Here is a 27025-nt window from a genome sequence, read left to right as displayed (position 1 = left end):
AGATACAGTATTTGATAAATTTTAACATCCTTCATGATAAAAATCCTTAGCAAACTGAGTATGTACAAAACTATAGCTATCATAATGGTGAGAAATATTGAATGCTTTTTTTTTCTCTTAGTTCAGGAACAGGACAAGGAAAACCTTTAGCACACTTTTCTTCAGCATTGTCTTGGAGGTCCTAGTCAATTCAATGAAGAAGAAAAATAAAAGATACAAAGATTGGGAAAGAAGTAGTAAAAGTCTTCACAGATGATATGGTTGTATACTTGGTAAATCCGAAGGGATCTTCAAACTGTTAGACTAGGAAACAAAGTCACTATTCATAAATCAATTACACTTAACATCAAATAATTAGAAAATGAAATAAGAAAACACATTTACAAAGCAGCACCCCTTCAATTCAATTTAATGAAAATGTGCAGGACTGCCCCTTAAACACTACAAAACATTGGTGAGAGAAACACATGACAACTGAAATAAAAGAGATACCATGTTTATGGAAGACTCAAAATTACTAAGGTAAATTCTCCCTGGATATATTAATTCCCAGTTAAAACTCCCACAAGCTGAGGGTGAGGAGAAATAGACAAGCCAATTTTAAAACATATTTGAAAATGCAAAAGGACCTAGATTAGCAAAGGCAATCTTAACAAAGTTGGAATGCTTATATTAGGAGATAACTTTATAAAAAAACAACAGTGGGGGCGTCTGGGTGACTCAGTCCGTTAAACATCCAAGTCTTGATATGGGTTCAGGTCAACTCAGGTGATCTCCTGGTGGTGAAGTTGAGCCCCCCCCCCACCACCACCATGCTGAGCGTGGAGCCTGCTTGGGATTCTCTCTCTCTCCACCCTCTCCCAGTTGTTCACATGCACACACATGGTGCGCGCACGCTCTGTCTCTGTCTCTCAAAATAAAGTTTCTTTTAAAAAGCTACAGTAATTAAGACAATGTAGTACTGCTGTAAAAATAAACAGATTAATGGACTATATGGAGTGTCCAGAAATGGATCCACTCATGTATGGTCAACCTGATTTTTCTACACATCTTCCCCTGCAGTTCTGTGGAGAAAGGATGGTCTTTACAATAAATAGTGCTAAATCAATGGATTATTGAATGAGATAGGCTAAAATAGTAAAGCGTCTAGAAGGAAACATAAAGAAATATGTTTAGAGGAGATAAACATTGCTGAACACAGTAACATGGATAGATTTCACAGAAGAATGAGCAAAAGAGTATACTGTATATTTCTATTTATCCAGAATTCAATAACGAGTCAGATTAATCATACTGAAAGAAATAAAAATAGTAACCTTCGGCATTATTATTGAATGGTTGAGGGTATAAGGGAGCCTTCAGGGTTGCTGGAAGTATTCTGTATCTTGATGTGAATGTGATTACTTAGGTGTATACATAGTTAAGATTTGGGGCACCTGGGTGGCTCAGTCGGTTAAGCCTCACACTTCGGCTCAGGTGATGATCTCACAGCTGGTGAGTTCAAGCCCTGCATCCGGTCTCTGTGCTGACACCTCAGAGCCTAGAGTCTGCTTTGGATTCTGTGACTCCCTCTCTCTGCCCCTCCCCCCCACCTCAATAAGAAATAAACATTAAAATTTTTAAATTTATTGAGTAAATGCCCATAATGTTAGTGTACTTTACTGTATATATGTGTGATACCTCAAAATATTTTCTAAACAGCAACAGCATGGTAGATATTTCCTATAATGGCGTATTTACCTGGTTTACAATTATTGGCTGCTAAATTTTTTTCTGGGAAACTTTTGACTAAGAATTTTTTGTGGTAGTAGAGGGGGGAGTGTGTTGAGTTAGAAGACTGGTTCTAAATTCTTCTCTGCTGCTTTTTACTCATTCTAGTTTTATAAACCTGGGCTCCCTGATTTTCAAGTTTTTAAATTTTTCTGTTGTTGTATAGTGTGGATAATAGCTTCCCTTTCTAATTCTTGGGACATCAAAAGGATTAAATGAGATGATTGATGTGAAATTGCTTTGCACCTAATGAATTATAAATTGTGCAGATTTTTAGTATCTTCATAATCTAGCTAGGTGCTTGTATCTAAGCTCATGTACCCAAATTCTGGAACCCCTCATGGATATTGTGGCAGTGAACTAGTTCCTCTTTGTTAATAGGTTGCCTTGATTTACTCCCTGTTTTCAGATGACTGAGAAATTTGAAATGCTCTTGGATATTTGGGTGTACATACTGGCAGGAGTACATGAGGGAGCAGGACTTTTGAATTGACAAGACAGCTGGAATTGCCCTGAGCCATCTATCATCTTTTTCCAAATATTTGGATAACTTATTCCTAAGATTTGGTCATTTGTCAAATGCTTAACCTTTAGAAGAACGTTTAGTTTCTCTAACTGCATTTCATCAACTCTTAGAAGTGACTTGATTATGCAATGCTCCATTGTTTTATATGCCACTAAGAGGCAAAAAGCAACTGCCAATTAAAATTGTAAGAAATTATTGATTGCAAAGTATTTCGGAACTTAAAAATTAATTGGGGAAAACCATGCACCTTAAAAATCAACGAAATTTCATGTGTGTTTTTGTTTTGGTAAATTTTTAGTTTTATGGATTAGCATGACTTCTAAATTGAAGCGTTTCTAGCTCTGTAAAAATATTAGTCAAAGTACACCGTAGTGTAACCTAAATTACTTGGGAGGTCGAAATTAAACACATAATTTACAGGGAAAATAAAACAAATATGAGATAAAATATTCACCACTGTAATTTAGACGCTTTAAATTGACATGTCAGAGTGACACACACTAGTTTTAATGATTGTCATCAAGTTACAACCAAGTGTTGGTAACTTAAAGTGTTTTATTACTACAGAATCATAACAAAAATTGTAGGAACTTTTCTAAGAGCCAACTTTTGTTTGTGTTGTCCATTGCTGTTATCTTTAAATAATTATTTTTAGGTGAGTATTTGTCATCTGAAAGCAACAAGAGATCTTTAATCCTTCAAGAAAAATAACTTTTTCTCTTCAAGAAAGTAGACAGGTACTTGATGCACTGATGGTAAAACTGTATTTTGCAAATATCATTTCCCATACAGTTAAGACTTAATGCCAAGATTAAGAATTTTACAGAGAATTGCATCTAAGCTAGTATTGTAGATACTTACTGGAAAGTACAAGTAAGATGCCCTTTTTGGTCTTAGAAAAATCCACATATCCATGGGAAGTAGGTAATTGATGATTATGAGCTAGTACTAATGTAGAAGCTATGATAAAGTTCCTATAATAAAAGCAGTTCTGATGTTTTGAATTTCAGGGGTGATCTTATTAACAGTCATATTTACTAAAGCACATTTCAACAGAGTCTGTCTTTTCTGTTACTTAGATATTACTATATTAATGTTACGTATACATGGATTGACTTTTGCATGTGGGGACCTTTTTTTTTTTTTTAACCTCTGAACCTGACAAAAGAAACATAGTCTTTAACAAGAAATGTGTGGACTTAATTGTAAATGGGAAATAGTAGGGATATGTAGAGATACAGTCTGCTTTCTTTTTTTAAATACCTTCTCAGCCTTTGCTCTGTTGATGGGAATGCAAACTGGTGCAGCCACTCTGGAAAACAGTGTGGAGATTCCTCAAAAAATTAAAAATAGAACTTCCCTACAACCCAGCAATAACACTAGTAGCAATTTATCCGAAGGCCAGAGGAGTGCTGATTCATAAGGGCACTTGTACCCCAATTTTTATAGCCGCTCTTTCAACAGTAGACAAATCATGGAAAGAGCCCAAATGTACATCAACTGATGAATGGATAAAGAAGATGTGGTTTGTATATACAGAATGAATACTTGGCAAAAAAAAAAGGAATGAAATCCTGCCATTTGCAACAACGTGGATGGAATTGGAGGGTATTCTGCTAAGTGAAATAAGTCAGTTAGAGAAAGACACATACGATGTTTTCACTCATAGGTGGAATTTGAGAAACTTAATAGAAGACCATAGGGGAAGGGAGGGGGAAAATTAGTTTTAAGCAGAGAGGGAGGCAAACCCATAAGAGACTCTTAAATACAGAGAACAAACTGAGGGTTGATAGGGGAGGGGGCAGGAGAGAGGAGAAAATGGGTGACAGGCATTGAGGAGGGCACTTGTTGGGATGAGCACTGGGTGCTGTATGTAAGTGATGAATCACAGGAATCTACCCCCCGAAACCAAGAGTATACTATATACGCTGTATGTTAGCTAACTTGACAATAAATAATATTTTTTAAAAAATAAAAAATAAATGTTTTTTCAGTTAAGATTAAATGGGAGCAAGCAGTATATTTAGAGAGAAAGAGCCAATGGAGAAGGTAATGAGAGGAAATGATTTCAAGTTCAGTTCAATAGGGCAAATAAGAACTCCTCATGTACCATTTCTCCCTACTCTGTTCCAGAAGTTACTTATTAGTTGATAGATTTTATTGTTCATTCATAGGAAAAATGCTTTCCTCCATCTAAATAGCTTTTAGAGTTTTTCATATAGTGCCCTTGTGTGACATAATAACGCATTAAAATTTAATAGCTATCTGGAACCTTTTAAATTTTGTTTTGATTAGAAGTTGGAGGGTGGGGATTGTTAAAATTCTTAAGACTGTTCATAATTTTCCAAGGACGTGTGTGAAACTAAATCACCTACTGACAGCCACTTTTTGTTTCATTTCCCTTTCTTCATAGCCACTGGTTCTTAATGATGCTATTTTGGCCTTTTCCTAAATGCAAGACTTTACTGACAGAGTAGGCTATCCTCCAAGGTGCTGTTCCTAAAATCGTTTAGGTCTCTTGGGCTGCAAGGTTGGCCACTGGAAAGCACAAGGGACTGCATTTCTGTGGCAGCAGCCTTGAGGAACATCATTAGAAACCAGCAACAATAAAGATAGAAAGGCAAAGATCACTAGAATAACCTTACTGTTAGCCATAGAACACTACAGGGTATCTGGTAGTTTGCTGTCTGTGTGACTTTCTGGACCTTCAAAATATGGGCATGACTTTTTTTTTTTTTAAGGATTATTTATTTTATAGAGACATTTTTAAAAACTGACCATTTTATTCATTGTCTAACAGTACGAGGATGTCGTCCAGGAAAGATTGTGCAGATGACTGAAGCAGAAGTTCGAGGCTTATGTATTAAGTCTCGGGAGATCTTTCTCAGCCAGCCTATTCTTTTGGAATTGGAAGCACCGCTGAAAATTTGTGGTATGTAATCGGGTAAAGTTGGAAACAGTCTATTTTGAATACCAGTTTTCCTCCCCTAATTAAATTGAAGGTGATCTAGAGAAAACATTTAAAAATTTTTGTATAAGAGAGATGGATAGGTTTGATAACATAAAATATAAAAATTAAAACTTTCATAAAATAGTAAGTTACAGACAATATTTTTAATATACATCAGATAACAAGATTGCTATTCACAGTTTTTAGTTCTTAGAAACAAGACAGACAATACAATAGAAAGATCTTTTTTTTAAGGCAGATTTTAGAAGAAATTCAAAGGGTCAATAAATGTAAGATCCTCAGCCTCACTAGTAATCAGTGAAATGCAATTTAAAAACAAATCCTAAACTCTAGACATGTCGGAAAAAAAGTCAAAAACTGATAATCCACTGTTGTCAAGGATGTAGAGAAATGGGCATTTTGGTGTACCAGTTACAAACAAACTAAAGTTTGGGTGGCAATATGGCAATATCCATGGTGGCTTCTGGCCAAAAACAAAAATTTACAACCTTAGGTTGAGTGATCACATTGTTTTAGCCAGAAAAATTGTTGTACAAAAAGCGTTTTTTATAGTTCATGTAACAGTGGGAAGTGGTATAATTATCATTGGCTTTTGGCTTGATAACTGGTAGTGGCTGTTTGTGTGTATGACATAGCTTTACATGGACTTTGATGATGGACTTAATCATCATCTTTTGCTCAGTCAAGGACTATTTTTATATGTAAAAATTTTCACTGTCCTGCATGTTTCTTAGTGGTCCACATTCATACCTTGTAATCTGCAGATGCTTAGTGTGTTCTTTACTTTTTCTCCTCTTTCTTGTGTTTATTAAGTCATGTGCTTGGTGCTTCTTGGTACAGTATCTAGCAAGTAAAAGATATTAGCTAAGTAAATGTTTGTTGAATAAATTAATTTGCTTAGAATATCACCTTTAAGTAAGAGGTAATATGATATTTTGTGGAGTAGAGCCTGGCTGGCTCAGTTGGTAGAGCATGCAACTCTTAATCTCAGCGTTGTGAGTTCGAGTCCCAAGTTGGGTTAGAGAGGACTTAAAAATAAAATCTGAAAAAGAAGAATTTTGTGGAAATGATCAGTCTCTTCTATGAATTTAAATGAAGCAAATGTAGTTACTTGTAACATTTTAAAATGATTCCAATTCTCTGCAAGATACTCTTTAAAATGCTTTGATACAGAAATAATTGGAGGGTAATAGAAATTAGTTATACTAAATATTTCTAAATTCTGGCTGTCTCACTCTTGGGTATAACAAAGTAATGTTAAACTACCAGATAATAAGAGCAACTGTAGTAGTTATCTGTTATATAACAGATTACTCCAAAACTTTATGGCTTAAAACAGCATGAATTTATCACCGCACTGTTTCTATGAGTCAGGAATCCAGGCACAGCTTAGCTGGATCCTCTGGTTTTGGGTCTCTCACAAGGTTGTGATCTAGGTGTGATCTGGGACTACATTCATCTCAAGGCTCAATGATGAAAGGATTCGGTTCCTTAAGGGCCGATGGACTGAGAGCTCAGTTCCTAATAAGTGTTTGGCCAGAGGCCTCCTTCAGTTCTTTGCCATGTGTGCTTCTCCATAAGGCAGCTGGCTTCAGCATCAAGAATGAGAGATGGCAAGAGAGTACAAGCAGATTGGAACTCGTGATCTTTTGTAACCTAATTTCAGAAGTGACAGCCCATCCCACTTTTTCTGTCTCCTGTTTGTTAGAAGCGAGTCACCAGCTCCAGCCCACATTCAAGGGGAGAGGATTACATACGGGTGTAAACATTGGGAATCATTTGAAGCTGCTTCCCACAGTAACCAAATGCTCTAAAATTGTCTTTTTCTATTTTCAGGAGATATTCATGGACAGTATACAGATTTACTGCGATTATTTGAATATGGAGGTTTCCCACCAGAAGCCAACTATCTTTTCTTAGGAGATTATGTGGATAGAGGAAAGCAGTCTTTGGAAACCATTTGTTTGCTATTGGCTTATAAAATAAAATATCCAGAGAACTTCTTTCTCTTAAGAGGAAACCATGAGTGTGCTAGCATCAATCGCATTTATGGATTCTATGATGAATGTAAGTAAAAATAAAAATTTATCTTTTATTAATGGGAAAATTCCCTAATATTCCCTAATATAATTTTCCAGTTCAAAAGATTTCTTTTGATTCATTTTTTTTTAATATAATTTATCAGGCATAGGACCAAGAATAATCTTTCATGGAAGAAAAACCTGAAACCAGGAAACATATTACCAATTAAACTAGTTCTTTGGGATCTCTTAAGATCATGGTATTTCAGGTTGACTGCACCTTACTCAGCTGAAAGGGCCTCTTGTAATTAATCAGTTCATTTGGCAAAATATCCACGTGAAACAGAGGTCACTATAGATAATAGCCTCTTTTTCTAGTATCTATTAAGATTTTAGCTCTCAGCATTCTTGGGATAAGATGGAAATTTTCATTGGCCCTGTGTCACAAGAAATATTCACAAGTTGTAGGGCGCCTGGGTGGCTCAGTTGGTTAAGCTGCCCACTCAGTGTCTGCTCAGGTCATGATCTCACCTTTCGGGAATTTGAGCCCCACATCCATGCTGTTAGTGCAGAACCCGCTTGGGATTCTGTCCCTCCCCGGCACACGTGCAGTGCTCTCTTTCTCCCTCTCTCTCTTCCTCAAAATAAATAAACTTTGAGATAAAGAAGGAAAAATATTGAGAAGTTCTATGGAATTTTTTCAAAGTTTAAGTTTATTATTGGAATTTTAATTTGTGCCTATAAAACAAGAGAGATGAGGATAGCAACTACTCAGGTATATTTTACTGTACTCTTTTTCTTCGGTAAGAAATCACTGATTTCCTGTTTTGTAGTAATGTTTCCAAGTGTAATTACTAAATTACTACATTTGAATTGGTCTTTTGCTTTTGTTAGAGTATGGAAAAGAACACATGTTTGGTTAATTACAATTTAGAACCAAATACAACGATTTTCAAATTGAATTTATTGTTTTTTGGTGGTGAATTCTCCATTGGAATCTATTTTTGTTTTTTTCCTTCCTTAAATATGGTAGACTCCTATTCAAACTCCTATCTTCTTGGTTTGTATAATTTGACAAGAGGAAGTGTGTATACCAGGCACTACTCTACACACTAGGAATGCAGCAGCGCACAAGACAGATCATCTCTAGTCTCGTGGAGCTGCGTTCTACTAGGAATGATTCTACATCTGATTTTACGTGGCATTTTTACTTCTAAGGTGTAATGTATGGTTTCAACTGTTCAAATCAGACCAGTAGACAGGAAGCAGATTGTAGTGCATCTAACTATAACCACTTTTCTAAAGCTATATGAGGAATAGAGGTGTGTTTTTAAAGAATAAAATATGGGCTTGAGTATCCTCAAGGTTTATAGAAATGACATCAGTTGAGCTAATGTACATGCGAGCAGCTTGTAAAAACTGTTTTGAGTTATACTTTTTCACAGAGAGGCAGGTTATGGCATAAAAGCATAGGAAATTAGTGCTGTGTCTTTCATCGCTCCCCAGCGTTAGTTGTTGCAACTTCTTGCCAAATTCAGGAAGATCAAGTAACTCTAAAAAGGTGAACATACACTTGAGATTTCTCTTGTCGTAGCTCTTTATGCTAGACTATAGGAAAATTATAGCCTTTGTGTCTCTATTTATACTTTATGTAGTGCCAAGTTGTAATTCACTCAAAAGTGAATACCATGGAAGCATTTGGAAATTGTCCTTTCTTGGCAGTAAATTTATGCTGTGTTACTCAATGCATTAGAGTTAAAATGGACAATCTCCAGAGATACCCCTTTCACTTTTGCTTACTTATTTGGCTAGGTATTCAACTAATGTACACATTGAATGGAACAGATAAACTAGTAGTCTGTTAGACTATTTCAAAGTGACTATATTATAGTGATCTTAAGAGACAAAAGGATTTGATATGTGTGTTCCGTAAAATACCTAGCACAATCTTTCAAGTTTTTTTAACTTTATGGAAGGTGTTGAATGTTCATTAAATTTATTACCTTTTTAAAAATATACAAGAAGCACTCATTACAGAAAAAACAAAGTGCGGTATAAAGAATAAAGTTGAAATTATAATCCTGTGGCTATGAGATAACAAATGAAAACAGTTTTAGATTTATTTCTTCTATTTGCTTGTTCTTTTTATAGGCAAACGAAGGTTTAATATTAAATTGTGGAAGACCTTCACCGATTGTTTTAACTGTCTGCCTATAGCTGCCATTGTGGATGAGAAGATCTTCTGTTGTCATGGAGGTAGACTAGTAAATTTGCTTTATGGGTTTTTCTCACTGTCATTCCATTGTTTGGAAAAGACCTACAGTAACTAGGATGCACACTGTGGAAAAATATAGCTGTGCTTGTGTAAAAGGTCAAATTATTAAAACTGTTCTGAACATGGCTAAAATCTCTTTTAATAACTAGAAATTTATGAAGCTTTATACAAAATGAATGTTTAGTTGAGTACTTATCTTTAAAGAATTTCACATGTGAGGAGGATAACCAGAGTTTTATTTGAAATAACGTATTCCCTTTGCTTCAGTTTTGATAGAAAGATACCACTACTGTCAGTCAAAATGAGAAGATCATGATTACTTTCCTGCCAATATTAAATACCTTTCATTAGAATCCAAATGAAATTGGGTTTATTAGTCCCACATATCAAGAGTTCTAGGCTGTATGTAATATGTCCATTTTCATCCTAAAGATAATTTTTGATAGAATAAGTTATTCTGTATAACTTTTAAAGTAAGCAGGAATAGGTGCCATGAAAATATATAGATTGTATATTATCTGGCTGTCTTAAGAAATTAAAAACCTATTGATAAAATACATGTTTCCAAAAAGTTAAGATAAAGTATATTTCAAAACAGATACTGACTAATGAAAAGCATTTAATTATGTCAAAGCACTTGTAGAAGCAATAGTTTTTATGCAGTCTGGAAAGGGAGAGAATTGTTGGACACATGTTTATGGAAGCCTGAGTTAGAAGGATGGAGTAGACTTTGAAGAGGTGTAAAGAATTTGAGATGGTCTTTTTTATTTGTCTAGTTAAAGGAATGTGTGAGCACTAGCCTAACTAGAATGTCAAGCACATAGGGAATAATGAGTATCAGATTATAGAGATTTGAATACTGAGCAAAGTAGTTTGTTGAATGGTTTAATAACCATATTGGGTTTTTGTACATGGAAATAATATAGTAAAAATACTGTAAGAAAATTAGTGTTTTATATAGTTATATAAATATTATTTATAATTATTATTTACTAATATGCAGGAAGAATTAAAGTGAAAAATGCTGAAAAGATAGATGTACTTGTCTAGGCCTGAGGTAAAAAGCGATTTATTCTTGGAGCACCTGGGTGGCTCAGTCAGTTAAGCATCCTGATTCTTGATTTCGGCTCAGGTAATGATCTCATGGTCTGTGAGTTTGAGCCCTGCATCAGGCTCCATGACGACAGTGTGAAGCTTGCTTGGGATTCTCTCTCTCTGTCCCTCCCCAACATGTGGGAACACATGGGCTCCCTCTCTCTCTCTCAAAATAAATAAACATTAAAAACATGATTTATTCTCTGATAGAACATGTTACTATATTAATTGAAGTATTTTATAGTAGATCCTAAACATTTAGGAAATTGTAGTTCTTGCACATTAGTATACTTAAAAGTAGAAATTAAGAAGTTATGTGTTGGTACTTGGATTATCCATAAAAGAGAAATAATAGTTTATGTACTGAAGATTGTGAAGTGTTTTCATGTGCTTTTTCTTATCCTTGTGATCAACAATTACACTTTACGAAGATAATGAGCATGTTGCAGAGAGATGTAGGAAGGTCTTACAGGACAGTGAGGCACTTAAACTTGGAAGTAAACATCTTTAAGATTAGGTGGTGAGAAGTGACAAAAGTGGTCGGAAGGATTGGAATTGGGTATATTCCTGGAGAAAGGCAGAGAATGGTTGGAAAGAAAGAAGAATGGTAAGATTTCTAACTCTGTATATTGAAGATAACATTAGAAGGAACACATTACATATTTTTAATTTCAGATAGTGACTCTACTTTGATTAAATGTTGCTTTATTTAAGTGAAAATTGTTTAGATGTCATTACTCTGACCATCTTTTATTTATAGGACTGTCACCAGACCTGCAGTCTATGGAGCAGATTCGGAGAATTATGAGACCCACTGATGTCCCTGATACAGGTTGAGTATATAGAGAAGTTTAATTGTTTTATGTAAAATATTGACATATTTGAACTTAACTATATATTTAGTTGAAGATTGGTTTATGTAATAAATAATAGAGCTTTTTCAATAGTAAGCTAACTACAGATTACTTGCAGTAATATATTTTATTTCCCACTACTTACTTCCCAAGGTGCAATACTTTTAAGTTTCATATTTAACTGTAGTATGGTTCTTTCAAACTTATTTATCACAGAAGATCTTGTTAACTGATTCCCTTTATCTTCCTGTCATTCTAAATTCCTTCATTCATATCAACATTGATTATGTCCTTCAAGGACTTGTTAAAAAGTAGTCAAACAGACGTGTCTAGCTGGCTCAGTTGTTAGGGCATGCGACTCTTGATGTTAGAGTCATGAGTTCAAGTCCAATGTTAGGAGTGGAGCCTAGTTAAAAAATAAATAAATAAATTGGCCGCGGGGGGCATGCCTGAATAGCTCACTCGTTGAGTGTCTGACTTCTGCTTAGGTCATGATCTCACGGTTCGTGAGTTCAAGCTCCACATCGTGCACCCTGCTGTCAGCGCAGAGCCCATTTCAGATCCTCTGTCTCCCTCTCTCTCTGCTCCTCCCCCAGTCTTGTTCCCTCTCTCAAGAATGAATAAACATTTATTTTTGTTAAAAAAATAAAATTTTTTTAAGGATTTTTAAAAAATTAATCAAAAGTTTTAAAAAAATTTTTAATGTTTATTTATTTTTTGAAAGAAACAACACAAGCTGGGGAGGGGCAGAGAGAGAGGGAGACACAGAATCCAATGTAGGCTCCAGGTTCAGGGCTGTCAGCACAGAGCTTGACGTGGAGCTCGAAGTCACAGACTGTGAGATCATGATCTGAGCCAAAGTCAGAAGCTTAAACTGACTGAGCCACCCAGGTGCCCCAAAAGTTTTTTAATTTTTTTTTTTTTTTAAACGTTTATTTATTTTTGAGACAGAGAGAGACAGAGTGTGAACAGGGGAGGGGCAGAGAGAGAGGGAGACACAGAATCTGAAACAGGCTCCAGGCTCTGGGCTGTCAGCACAGAGTCTGACGCGGGGCTGGAACTCACAGACTGTGAGATCATGACCTGAGCCGAAGTCGGACGCTTAACCGACTGAGCCACCCAAGCGCCCCAAAAGTTTTTTAAGTAAAATAGTTTTTCTTGGGGTGCCTAGCTGGCTCAGTCCATGGAGTATGTGACGCTTGATCTTGGGTTGTGAGTTTGAACCCCACTTTGGGCGTAGAGATTGCTTAAATAAAATCTTTAAAAAATAATAATTTTTCTTAGCTGAGGATACAGTTGCCTTTTAAAAATTACCATTTAGTTTTCTGGTATTTTTTTGCATCTTCTATATTTCACATTTGTGGAGCTCAGAAAGCTGTAGAGATACATGGTGAGTTTGTGAAAAATTTGTGAAAGAATAATGAAAGTTAACTGTTCAGATGTTCAGAATAACTCTTAGGTAAGTGAAGCAAGTCAAAACAAAAGCAAATTAAGTTCCACTTGAGGATACATTGCTCTGTTGATTAACAAATGAGCCTCGTGTAATTTTATAAATAAATTCTGGACACAGTGGCCTAACTTTTCTGTTGGCTTTTAGTGGTAATTATTCATAGTTGAGTGCCAGTGTATGTACTAAGATGTGTACTAATCATGGCATTTATATTCTTAAAATGCTATGATGGGGCACCTGGGTGCCTCACTCGGTTAAGTGTCCGACTTCAGCTCGGGTCATGATCTTGCAGTTTGTGACTTTGAGCTCCATGTCGGGCTCTGTGCTGACAGCTCAGAGCCTGGAACCTGCCTCAGATTCTGTGTCTCCCCCTGTCTCTGCCACTCTCCCCACTCACACCCTGTCTCTCTCCCTCCCTCTCTCTCAAAAATAAACATTAAAAAAATTTTTTTAACAAAAAAATAAAATGCTGTGATAACCTGTGAATTGAATGCAGTAAAATTCTCCTTTTCTGTTCACCGTTTGCTTAAAACATCAATACCTTTGTTGGTGGCATTTTCTGACACAGTGTTTATGGTTTTTCCACATCACAACCCATTCTCCAACACTTACGTGTCTAACATTTAATTACACTAATTCCTGAAGTTAGCCATGACTCCACAGGTTAAGGGCTTCATTTCACAAGACTGCCCCCACACTACTGCCCAGCCACAATTCTGGGATTCCCACAACCACTTCCTCAGATGCTTTACTTGTATTTATCAGTTTATCATAAAGGGATACAACTCAGGAACTAGGAGATATCGGTTGGGGAACAACTTCCACACCCTTTGTCATCAGTGTGTTCAACAACTGTAAGCTTCCCAAGTCCAGTTGTTCAAGAGTTTTTATAGAGCTCAGTTTCCAGCCCACCTCTCCAGAGAGAGGGGACAGCTGAAAGTTCCAGTCGTCTAATCATATGTTTAGTCTTGCTGTTGACTTGCCTCATTGTGAAGTGCTTTAGGGGATCTGGATCACTTCATTAGCATACACTCAGGTGTGATGGAAAGGGGCTCCTTATGAATAATAAAAGATACTCCTGTCTGGTCGTCTGGGTGGCTCTGTTGGTTAAGCATCCGACTTTGGCTCAGGTCACGATCTCATGGCTTGTGAGTTCAAGTCCTGCTTCAGGCTGTTCGCTGACAACTCAGAGCCTGCTTCACATTCTGTCTCCCTCTCTCTGCCTCTTCTCCACGCATGCATGCCTGTGGTCTTTCTCTCTCTCAAAAATAACTAAACATTAAAAAATAAAAAGATACCTCTGTCACTCAGGAAATTCCAAAGGTTTTAGGAGCTGTATGCCAGGAATAGGAACAAAAACGAAATGTAGTTTTATGATATCACACTGTCTTACCATTAAAAGCATTAACATAAGCAAAACTGTCCTTTCTCTCGGTTTCTACCAGACTTTTTTTTTTTTTTTTTTTTTTAATGAATTTATGTTACTGGATTCGTTGTCCCATCATTTGTGTAATCAGACCCACCCTTTGTATGTTGTATTCATCAGTTCTCAACAACTTGAATAGGATTGCCTAGAGTGCCACAGGGGTCTAGAAAATCTTGGTATATTAAGTATGTCATGTAAATAAAAAAAGATGTTTTAGCTTACTGATGAGAGGATTGTTTATTGGTAATTTTTTTCTTCTCAAATTTTTATTTAAATTCCAGTTACAGTACAGTATTGGTTTCAGAATTAGAATTCAGTGATTCATCACTTACATACAGCATCCAGTGCTCATCACAGCAAGTGCCCTCCTTAATACCCATCACCCATCTAGCCCATCACCTATCCACTTGTCTCTGAATTCCACATATGAGTGGAATCATATGGTATTTGTCTTTCTCTGACTTACTTCACTTAGCATGTATACTCAAACTCAATCCATGTCATTGCAAATGGCAAGGTTCTGGGTTTTTCTGTGGTTGAGTAATATTCGTGTGTGTGTGTGTGTGTGTGTATACACACCACATCTTTATCCATTCATCAATTGATGGATATTTGGGCTCTTTCCATACTTTGGCTATTATTGATAATGCTGCTTTAAACACTGGGATGCATGTATCCTTTCGAATCTGTATTTTTGTGTCCTTTGGGTAAATCGTAGTGCAACTGCTGGACCTTAGGGTAGTTCTATTTCTGACTTTCTGAGGAACCTTCATACTGTTTTCCAGAGTGGCTCCACCAGTTTGCATTCCCACCAGCAGTGCAAAAGACATCCTCTTTCTCCACATCTTCGCCAACACCTGTTGTTTCCAGTATTGTTAATGTTAGCCATTCTGACAGGTGTGAGGTGGTATCTCATTGTGGTTTTAATTTGTATTTCCCTGATGATAAGTGATGTTGAACATCTTTTCATGTGTCAGCCATCTGTATGTCTTTGGAAAAATGTCGATTCATGTCTTCTGCCCATTTCTTAACTGGATTGTTGTTTTGGTGTTTGATAAGTTCTTTATAGGTTTTGGATACTGGCCCTTTATCTGATATGTCATTTTCATGTATCTTCTCCCATTCTGAAGGTTGCCTTTTAGTTTCGTTGATTGTTTATTTGCTGTGCTTTTTATGTTGATGAAGTCCAGTGGTTCATTTTTGCTTTTGTTTCCTTTGCCTCTGGTGACGTGTTTAGTAAGAAGTTGCTGCAGCTGAGGTCAGAGAGGTTGCTTGCCTGTGTTCTCTAGGATTTTGGTGGTTTCCTGTCTCACATTTAGGTCTTTCATCCATTTTGAATTTATTTTTGTGTATGGTAAAAGAAAGTGGTCCAGTTTCATTCTTCTGCATACTGTTTTCCAGTTTTCCGAACACTGTTTGTTGAAGAGACTGTCTTTTTCCATATTGGTAATTTTGTAAAGGGGAGTTGTTTATTCATCAAGTAGAGTTGGACTAGATGGTTACTAAGTACATTTCCTACTCTTAAGATCCAAAGAGTCTATAAAAAGGTAGGCATTTTTTGGTTTTTATCCTGCTCTACTTGTTCATTGTACTTGAATCTTAACCATTTCCTACTTCTAGATAATTCTTACCCCTTTCAGGAGATCTCTACTGTTCTAATCTCTTCCTTTTGTTTTGACTATTCCTTCTCAGTACTTTTTGCTCATTCCCCTTTCTCCTTTCTCTGCCTGTGTATTAAATGTTTGCTTCCTCAGAGTTCATTTACTGGTCTTCTCACTTGACATTCCCAAGGTGGTTTGAGTCCCTCCTAAGATTTATACTACTATATGAGTATGATGAAGATACTCAAATATTTTTAGCTCTGACTTCTTATGCCTGACACTGAAGCCAAGGATCCGTTCTCATTTTGTTCATCCATATTTCATTTAAATCCTCCAGGCTTTTATAGAAAATGTTTTCTTCCCTCAAATTGATCATTAGATCAGATACAATTCCAGTGAAATCTCAGTTGGGTTCATAGAATTATACTAACTGATTCAGAAATATATATGTGAAAGTAACCAAGTTAATCCTGGAGAAAAGCATTAAGTGGGGATACTACCCCTACCAAATATAAAGATTTTTTTAAAAGCTTTAGTGTGTTACTGGCTTAGGGATAAATAAAATGGATTAATTTAATAGATTGGCCCCCAGAAATAGTGTAAGTAGCCTCTCTATTCAGGAAATGCTGCTGGGTCAATTGCTTGTTCATATGGAGTAACTAGGTATAGAAGGAACAGCCTTTTCCATATATTGTGTGCTTAGAGTGTGCCATGCACATATTTCTTGTATGTGGGAAGAGTTGGGAAGTGCTGCTTTCAGCCAGGCAAAATTACATGGGTGGGCTAGCAAAGAGTGGCTAAATTCAATAGTCTGGGGTACTAGGAAGCAAGTGATTGTTACTCTTTATTAGAGGGTAAGAGGGCATGAGAAGAAACGTGATACAGATATACTTTATAAACTTTATTTTTTTCATTGTTGTGTTTTTATTCTTTAAAGGTTTGCTCTGTGATTTGCTGTGGTCTGACCCAGATAAGGATGTGCAAGGCTGGGGAGAAAATGATCGTGGTGTTTCCTTCACTTTTGGAGCTGATGTAGTCAGTAAATTTCTGAATCGTCATGATTTAGATTTGATTTGTCGAGCTCATCAGGTATGAAATCTAAAACTTTTGAACATTTTAATATTTATTTACACAGATCTGCTTTTTTTGTTTTTGAGGAAACGAAGATCTAAAACTAATTATGTAAGGAAAGTAGTAGGAGAGATGAAGCCTATATACCTTGATCTCACAATTAACAATCTAATGATTTGTTAACCCTTTCTCATCCTCTAGGAGGGTGTTTCAAACTAATTTATATTTTGCAGTATACTACAATGCTGGCAGAATTTTTGGCACTTGTCTGAAGCTTTCTAGAAATACTTGATCCCATTTTAATATGTTTATATGTATTTTAGATAACAAATGACCATAGTATTAAAGGATACTTTTGAGAACACTTGGAAAAATTCAGTTATAGACTGGGTGTTAGATATCAAGGAGTCATTGTTCATTGTTTAAATCTTAGGATAATAACGGTACTATGTAAGAAGGATGTCCATTTTTTAGAAATACATACCCAAGTATATAGAAGCAAGATGACAGGTCTAGGATTGGCTTGAAAATACATCAGCATTGGGGCGCCTGGCTGGCTCGGTCAAAGGAGCGTGCACCTCTATCTTGGTTGTGAGTTCAAGCCCCACGTTGGGTGTAGAGATTACTAAAAAAAAAGTAAAATACATTAGAAAAAAGGGAGAGTAAATGAAACAAATGTAGCAGAATCCTGGTAATTATTGAATCAGGATAGTGAGAATGAGAGTTTATTGAACTCTATCTCCTTTTGTGTGTCTTTGAGCTTTCATTATAAAAATACATACTTATTTTTAAAATAAAGTTTATTTAGGTTTACTTTTTTTTTTTTTTTTTAATGTCCACCACCACTACTATATTCTGTACTCTTCAAGGAGGGGATTGTGATTTGTTGACTTTTAAATATCCATTGCTTTGTTGTTGTTGTTGTTGTTGTTGTTGTTTTAATGTTTGTTTATTTTGAGAGTGAGTGCACACGCATGCAGGGGAGGCACAGGTGGGGGGGTGGGGGGAGAGAGAGAGAGAGAGAGAGAGAGAGAGAGAGAGAGAGAGAGAGAATATCCCAAGCACAGAGCCTGACACAGGGCTCAAACTCACGAACCATGACATCATGACCTGAGCCAAAGTCTAGAGTGAGACCCTTAATTGACTAAGCCACCCAAGAGCCCCAAATATCCATTGCCTTGTAAACTTACATACTGCAGCGTGCACTTAGTGTTTGAATAAATGAATTAATTAGCAAAAGCTTATTTTAATGATTTGATATGTCAAGTCCTCATGCTCTTTAAAATATGACTGGTAAATACATTCAGTGAAAGACATTTTTATAAATCTTTTCTGTTTACTTCTGAAAGTACTAAAAGTATTTGAAATTTCTAAGTGTAATACTTTTAAAGATTCCTTGTTTTTTCTTTGTCTGTTAAAAGGAAGTTTGTTAAGTAGATGCTGTGCCACAGTACTTCCCTTTTTGGGAGAGCTTTGCTCCCTATGACACTTGACTACTTTTCTTTGTGATCCTATGGATAAACAAAGAAGATTGGTTTCTCTTTTTCTGCATATGTTGTATATCACAGGTCTTCTTCCTACCAGAATTTCCTAACTCAGTTGAAATGAAGTCAAGTCCCCAAATCCTTTGCTTTTGCAAAGGTTTGGTAAATACTGTGTTTATGATTTAGCTAATTAATAGAAGTTTTCTACTAGATAACAGTGCAGAGTTGCTAAGTTTACTAATAAGATACCCACTAATAATCAAGATACCCACTAATCAATTTTTTTAGCAATATATTTCTCTTCATAGATCTTTTCAAAAATAGATGATGGGGGCACCTGGGTGGCTCAGTCGGTTAAGCACCCATCTTCAGCCCAGGTCATGATCGATCTCTCTCTCTCTCTCTCTCTCTCTCTTTCTCTCTCTCTCTCTCTCTCTCTCTCTTTCTCTCTCTCTCTCTTTCTCTCTCTCTCTCTCTTTCTCTCTCTCTCTCTCTTTCTCTCTCTCTCTCTCTCTCTTTCTCTCTCTCTCTCTCTCTCTTTCTCTCAATAAATGAATAAAACTTTTAAATGATTTTTTAAAGAAGTCAGATTATTGAACTACCTTGGTTTGGACAGTCTTTTTCCAGACACTTCCAGAATCCTGTTCTGCTTATTTTCAAACCTATCTCTAAAATTAAGAGACTTCTGATGGGAAACAGCACAAACTACACATATGTCCTTTTACAATAAACCTGTTTAGTAAATGTATGAATGAACAAGTGAATAAGACTAGGAATTAAAAGGATACACTGAGTTCCAAACACTGTGGCCGAGCTGGAATAGATAAGGTGACCAAGATCTTAACAGAAAAGGTTAATATCTAAATTCTACCATGAGGGAATTACAATAGGAACATGTACCTGATACTATAGTAGGAATTCTTTTAAAATGTAAATTGTTTTGGAGGTACTTCTTATGAGCAAGTATTGTAGGATAATTTTGTTTAATCAAAGGATGCCTAAAAGACTTCAAAAATTATTCTTGCCTACTGTAAATAAATATAAAATATTTATGTGTTATTGACTTCTCAGAATTGTAGAGCTGAGAAATATAAATTGTTTAAATCGTTCAAATTGACAACAGATTCTAGAAATCATGTTAAATCATTAAAGAATTAAGGGTTCTGAAGTTGTGATATAATGTCATCAACAAAGAAGTACTAGGTATGTAAGGTTCCTGTAGACACTATACCTATCAGCATACGGAGAGCCTTAGAAATGGTATGATTTTTAAACATTTTATTTATCATAAGTGTACGATTTCATTTAAGCTAAATCCTTGCCATTATAGAAAAGGCATACTAAATATTTTAATATTCTAAGACAAGTTGAGAAATAAAAATCAAGCTTCCAAAACAAAACAGTGTTTAATTTTAGGTCTTTGTCACATTAATCTCAGTAATATAGACAGTTGAGAATCAGCTATAAATAAATGTGTTTTTTCTTTTGACCTTTCCTTTCACAGGTGGTGGAAGATGGATATGAATTTTTTGCTAAACGACAATTGGTAACCCTATTTTCAGCCCCAAATTACTGTGGCGAGTTTGATAATGCTGGTGGAATGATGAGTGTGGATGAAACTTTGATGTGTTCATTTCAGGTATAGTATAAATACATATAAATCAGTTTTATTCAGAAGTGATTATCACTCATAGACTTGTTAGAGACTTCTGTTTTCATTCGCAAATGCTCCGGACTTTTTGGTGTATATCAGGTATTAGAGTTTTAGAGAGCCTAAGTTATGTCAGTCATTCTTGATGCAATGTTTAAGTTGTTAAATTCCTGTATGACTTCTTGAATAGGGGCTTAACCTGCTAAAAGAATGTGAATTCAGTTAATAACTTAGGTTTTGTTTCCTTTTGCTAGAAATAGACCAACTCTGGCTTCATAGTGTGCTACTTATAAATCATTCTTGTTCACAGACTAAAACAACTTCAGTGCTTTATTTTTGCAAAGGGTATTTTATGTGCCTCTCCTGCATATACTATATGTCTCTTTCTTTAAATGTGGACAGGCTTTTCTATCCCTCTTTCCCTTTATTTTATTACTATTTCTGTCAGCTAGTACACCTGAATATAAACACGTGACTTCTCATTTATAATTTAAGGATAGGAACTAGACCTTATCTTTCAGCATTTGCCATAGTGGAATTGGATTTCTTCTTCAGTGAGACACTGTGATGCTCTGAATAGTTCTAAGAAATGCTTCTTAAATCATTTCTACACACTTGTATGTAAATACTGAAATTTCTATCTATAATGTAGGTTAAAGCTCTGTTTACATCCACCAGAATAAATACAATTAAAAAATCAGATAATAACAAGAATTAATGAGGATGCAGAAAAGTTGGAAACTTCATATAGTGATGGTGGGAATGGAAAATGATGCAGCTGCTTTTGGAAACAGTGTGGCATCTCCCTAAAAAGTGAAACATAGAGTTTCTTTGTGGCCCAGCAATTCCACTCATAGGTATACCGAAAAGAACTGAAGGCAGGTACTCAAATACAGGTATATGCATATTCATAGGAGCATTCTTTATAATTGCCAAAAAATGGAAACAACCCAGATGTCCATCAAGTAAAGAACGAAAACAAAATGTGGACTATCCATAAAATGGCATATTGTTTGACAATTAAAAGTAATGAAGTACTGATACATGCTACAGCATAAATGAACCTCAAAAACATGATTTCAGTGAAAGGAGCCAGTCACAGAAGACCACATATTGTATGATTTCATTTATGTGAAATAGCCAGAAAAGACAGATCAATAGAGAAGAATTAGTTTTTCCTCAGAATTGAAGGAAGTTAGAGTAGTGGAGAATGATTGCTTATGGGAGCAAGATTTCTTTTTGGACTGACAGAAACTCTAAAATTAGATTACAGCAATGGTTGTACAACTGTAAATACTTTTAAATCATCGACATGTACATTTTAACTGATATGATACATAAAATATGTAAATAATTTTTTTAAGATCTACACATAAAAATTAAAGCATTTGTGACTATCCTCTAAATAGTGGCAGAATTATTATTTTATTGTTTCAAGTTTTTATTTAAATTCTAGTTAGTTAACATATAATGTATTCTTAGTTTCAGGAGTAGAATTTAGTGACCCATCACTTACATATAACACCCAGTGCTTGTACAAGTGTCCTCCTTACTACCCATCACCCATTTGTTTTTTTGCTCCTAATATTTTATAATGTAATAAAATATTAGCATTTAATACTAATAACCAAATGTCAATAGCTTTAAAATATGAAAACCACAAGCAGTTAGAAGATATAATGGAAAATACAATTCTGTTTACAACTGATACTAGATGAGCAAATATACTATGGAATAAACATTGTGACTGATCCATCACCCGTTTAACTCATCCCCCTGCCCACCTCCTCTCCGGCAACCCTCAGTTTGTTCTCTATAGTTAAGAGTCTGTTTTATGGTTTGCCTCCTTTTTTTTTTTCTTTCCCCTGTGTTCATCTGTTTTGTTTCTTAAATTCCACACAAGTGAAATCACGTGGTATTTGTCTTTGACGTATTTCGCTTAGCATAATACACTATAGCTCCATCCACATCATTGCAAGTGGCAGGATTTCATTCTTTGGATTGGCTGAGTCATATTCCATTGTATGTTCCATTCATCAGTCAGTGGACATTTGGGCTCTTTGCATAAATTGGCTATTATTGATAACACTGCTATAAACATTAGGGTGCACGTGTACTCCATTTGTTCCTTTGGGTAAATACCTAGTAGTGCAATTGCTGGATCATAGGGTAGTTCTATTTTTACCTTTGTGAGGAACCTTCGTACTGTTTTCCAGAGTGACTGCACCAGTTTGCATTCCCATCCACAGCGTAAGAGGGATCCCCTTTCTCCACATCTTCGCCAACACCTGTTGTTTCCTGTGTTGTTAAATTTAGCCATTCTGACAGGTGTGAGGTGGTATCTCATCATAGTTTTGATTTGTATTTCCCCAATGAGTGACATTGAGTATATTTTCTTGTGTCTGTTAGTCAGCCTTGGTCTTTTGACTCATAAACTAAATGTTCTTTCCTCACCACAGAGATATATTAATTTAAAAAAATTTTTTTACTTAAATCTAAGGATTGGGTAGTTGATAGGATTTGTGTGTCTAAGGTTTTGAATTACCAGTGGCTTGACAGATGATAAGAATATTCAAATATTTAGTCATCTGCACACTTTAAATGTGAGAGCTGTCCATGGAACTTTCCTGTTTTCCGTACTTTTATTGAACCTTTAAAATTTATGTCATTTTTTGAAAAGCCCACTATTATTATAACAATAATTTTTTTAAACCTATTGCACTTGAAAGAGTAACACTGTTAATAAATTATTTATTTTAAGATATTGAAACCATCTGAAAAGAAAGCTAAGTACCAGTATGGTGGACTGAATTCAGGACGTCCTGTCACTCCACCTCGAACAGCTAATCCACCGAAGAAAAGGTGAAGAAAGGAACTCTATAAAGAAACCATCAGATTTGTTAAGGACATACTTCATAATATATAAGTGTGCACTGTAAAACCATCCAGCCATTTGACACCCTTTATGATGTCACACCTTTAACTTAAGGAGACGGGTAAAGGATCTTAAATTTTTTTCTAATAGAAAGATGTGCTACACTGTATTGTAATAAGTATACTCTGTTATAATATTCAGCAAAGTTAAATTCAAATTCAAAATTACCCATTAAAGTTACATCTTCACGTATCACAGTTTTTAAAGTTGAAAAGCATCCCAGTTAAACTAGATGTGATAGTTAAACCAGATGAAAGCATGATGATCCATCTGTGTAATGTGGTTTTAGTGTTGCTTGGTCGTTTAATTATTTTGGGCTTGTTTTGTTTGTTTTGTTTTGTTTTTGCTAGAATAATGGCAAATATTAATTTTTTTTTCCCTGAACATTTTTACAAGTGAAATGTGGGAAGAGCTTTAAAGACATTCACCAACTATTATTTTCCCTTGCTTATTTACTTATGTACCTGTTTAATCTTACTAAGAAAACTTATGCCTCATTACAGTAAAAAGGAATTTTAAAGATTGATATTTTTCAAAAAAAATAGACCAACTATCCAATCCAGTGATTGAATCAAACAGTTTGACTGGGCAAACTTCACAGCTGATAGTGAATATTTTGCTTTATACAGAAATTGCCACTGATTTGGATTTGTGCACTCTAATTTTTAACTTATTGATGCTCTATTGTGCAGTAGCATTTCATTTAACTTTAAGATAAGGCTCATATAGTATTACCCAACTAGTTGGTAATGTGATTATGTGGTACCTTGGTTTTAGGTTTTAATTCGCACGAAACACCTTTTGGCATGCTTAACTTTCTGGTAACACCCTCACCTGCATTGGTTTTGTTTTTTTTTTTTTTTTTTGGGTTTTTTGTTGTTGCTGTTGTTGTTGTTGTTGTTGTTGTTGCTATTTGTTTTTAGATCCACAGAACATGAGAATCCTTTTTTGACAAGCCTTGGAAAGCTGACACTATCTCTTTTTTCCTCCCTCTGTACGAAGGATGTATTTAAATGAATGCTGGTCAGTGGGACATTTTGTCAACGATGGTTATTGGGTGCTTAACTGTCTAATATTGCCCTGTGAATGTTGTATACGATTGTAAGGCTTATGTCACTAAAGATTTTTATTCTGATTTTTCATGATCAAAGTTCATCCAATATTGTATAGACATGCTTTGTAGTGAGCTATAGTAGCAATAATTTCTGTACATGATCAAGGGTTTATTGCAGCATTTCTTTTCCTGTTCTCTTTTTTTAAAGGGTTAGTATTAACAAGGAGTAGAAAAGTCAACATAAGGATTTTAGAAGGAGAACTTACAGGACACAGATTTGAGATACTTTGGATGCGACCCTTTTGGATGTGATTCTAAAAGCTTTTATTGAGTATTGTCAAATTTGTAAGCTTCATAGGGATGGACATCATATTTATAATGCCCTTCTTCTATATGTGCTACCATTGATGTGAAATTCTTGACCTTAATATTGTCTTTGAAAATGTTAAATTGAGAATTCTGTTAACTCTTACATTTTATGAATTGGCGTATTGTATTTCTGCAAGAGATTTGATTTTCAGCACAGTGCAAAGTTCTTTCAAATGCATATGTCTTTTTTTCTAATTCCATTTTGTTTTAAAGCACATTTTAAATGTAGTTTTCTCATTTAGTAAAAGTTGTCTAATTGATATGAAGCCTGACTGGTCATTTTATTCCTTTTTTTTTTTTTTTTCTTCTTCCTTTACAATGAGACATTTAAACACACATTCTATTCAAACAGATTTCAATATCTTTCGCATATACTGAGTTGATTTCTTTTCTGAAAGTGTTCTTGTATTGCATGTGTTCTATTAGGTTAGATCACATAGGCTTTTATGTAATGTGATTTAAATATCCTAATTGAAATGTAAGGTGAGCAGTTTCTAATAGAATTTTAAAGTAATCATAGTGAAGGAAGTCTAGAAAAATAAACCTTTGGCAGGAGACAAGGCAGTCTTTTATTAATCTCTGTATTAGTCAAAACACATAAATTTGAATTTGACTTACTATGTTTTTAAAATAATAATTCATCCTGGTCAGTATTGAATATGAAAAAATAGTAAATTAAGGAAAGTAATATTGGTCACTGAATGAAAGGATGGAAATTTATCATGTTTTAAAAATTACTCGAGCAGTAGGATGCCTGGCTGGCTCAGTCAGAGGAGCATATGACTCTTGATCTCAGGGTCATGCATTCAAGCCCCACATTGAGTATAGAGATTACTCAAAAAAATAAATTCAGATTATTTGAGGAGTCTTAAAACCACATTACAAGTTTCTGTCATATAATGTGTTAGTTACAAAGATTACTTACTTGGTAACAGTGCCACTTCAAATAAATAAAACTTCATTTCTTAGGAGAAAAATACCCGGATTCTAGTGTCACTGATTTATAGCATCCTTCCTCTCTGATTTTTAATGATTTCCATATTCAAATTTATCTTTAATCCAAATGTCATGACATTTAAAATCAAACATGCTAATGTGATGGATCACATGGATTAGGTTAAATTTTTGCTAGTTCTTGAATGGAAAGAATCATTTGCAATGTACTACCCCTTGTGTTTGAAGTTTTAACAAATTCGTTGTTTTAATTTTGTTTGTGGACAAATTTTAATCATGATCATCCAGACTGGTTTGTACAAAGTGTTGAGTCAAAATGCCAGCAAGAAGAATTTTAAAGCTTAAAAGGTGGTTGGTAATTGGAAGTGTTAACAGTGTTCAGAGGATATATATGTCATTCAAAAAGAAAACTCATATGAGGGAAAGCCAGGAACATCTTGAGATGTGTCCCTAAGGAATATAAAAAGTGTATTCTATTGAGCCAAGGAACTGAAGTAACATCTTCGTTTATAAGTGCAGTTCTATTCCTTTGTCTCCTTGGCAACCATAACTCTTGAACCAAAAGAACCAATTATTTTCTGTCACATCTTTACGCTGAAAATGTGTTCAGAGAAGGAAATGGTCAAGTTTACTCTGCTCCTGGTGCATTAACCTCATTAACCTCATTTCCTTATGAATCCAGCCCTGAATCAGAGCTGTGCCTGAGAAGACCCTACCTACCTGACTAGACCAGTGGCATCCACTTAGAAATACTGTATTTCTTTGCTGGTAGTTTTCAGTGTTTCATAATTTCCTTAAACAGCTAAAAAGCAGTTAAAAATATTTTAAAGTGACAGCATACCTTGCAAAATGAACAGTAGTTAAATAAGACATAAACTGATTCCATGCAAGTATACATGTAGAGTTTTATCTATAGTCTCTTTAAAATTTACTTCAACAAAAGTGAAGTTTGGATATAGTGTAACAGTTTTGATCTGTTGAGATTGGATTTTACCTGTATATTTGAATTCCAGAATTTTTTTTTTTAATGTTTATTTTTGAGAGAGGGAGAGAGACAGAGCGTTGAGTCGGGGAGGGACAGAGCCAGAGAGACACAGAATCCAAAGCAGGCTCCAGGCTCTGAGCTGTCAGCACAGAGCCCAATGTGGGGCTTGAACCCACGAACCGTGAGATCATGACTTGAGCTGAAACCAGATGCTCAACCGACTGAGCCACCCAGGGGCCCCGAATTCCAGAATTTCTAAATAAATTCCCTAATTAGGAAATTATAAAAGTCAAAACTTACTCAGCCACCACCTCCTATATTGGTTGACTTATAAACTTCTTTAATTTCTCACTGTAATTTACTTTCCTGTTAAGGTTGCAAGTTTTATTAAACCTTATTTTTATAAAAGTGGCCATAAATCTTTGCTTTTCTCCTCTTAGGGACTTTGCCAGCTAATGCGGTTATAAAATCTTGTTACCCATGTTTTGAATGCCAGTAGGGTGGAAGATAACAAGTGGAATGGGGGAGGAGAA

At 35.3% G+C, this 27025-nt stretch overlaps 1 protein-coding gene across 2 annotated transcripts in view; it reads left to right on the top strand.

Annotated features, from left to right (window-relative positions):
* The window catches only part of PPP1CB (protein phosphatase 1 catalytic subunit beta), a 42403-nt gene extending 17590 nt beyond the window's left edge, over window positions 1-24813 (top strand). For both annotated transcript variants that reach the window (XM_042933361.1, XM_042933362.1), the window contains 7 exons: window positions 5097-5228; window positions 7104-7334; window positions 9440-9544; window positions 11419-11490; window positions 16927-17078; window positions 20049-20183; window positions 22957-24813. In XM_042933361.1, coding sequence (XP_042789295.1) covers window positions 5097-5228; window positions 7104-7334; window positions 9440-9544; window positions 11419-11490; window positions 16927-17078; window positions 20049-20183; window positions 22957-23061 — 932 coding nt within the window. In that variant the 3' untranslated portion in view covers window positions 23062-24813. The remainder of the gene's footprint in view (window positions 1-5096; window positions 5229-7103; window positions 7335-9439; window positions 9545-11418; window positions 11491-16926; window positions 17079-20048; window positions 20184-22956) is intronic.
* The last annotated feature ends 2212 nt before the right edge of the window (window positions 24814-27025 follow it).

Source organism: Panthera leo, chromosome A3, assembly GCF_018350215.1.
Source record: "Panthera leo isolate Ple1 chromosome A3, P.leo_Ple1_pat1.1, whole genome shotgun sequence".
NCBI lineage: Eukaryota > Metazoa > Chordata > Mammalia > Carnivora > Felidae > Panthera > Panthera leo.
This window is presented reverse-complemented; position numbering and strand designations above follow the sequence as displayed.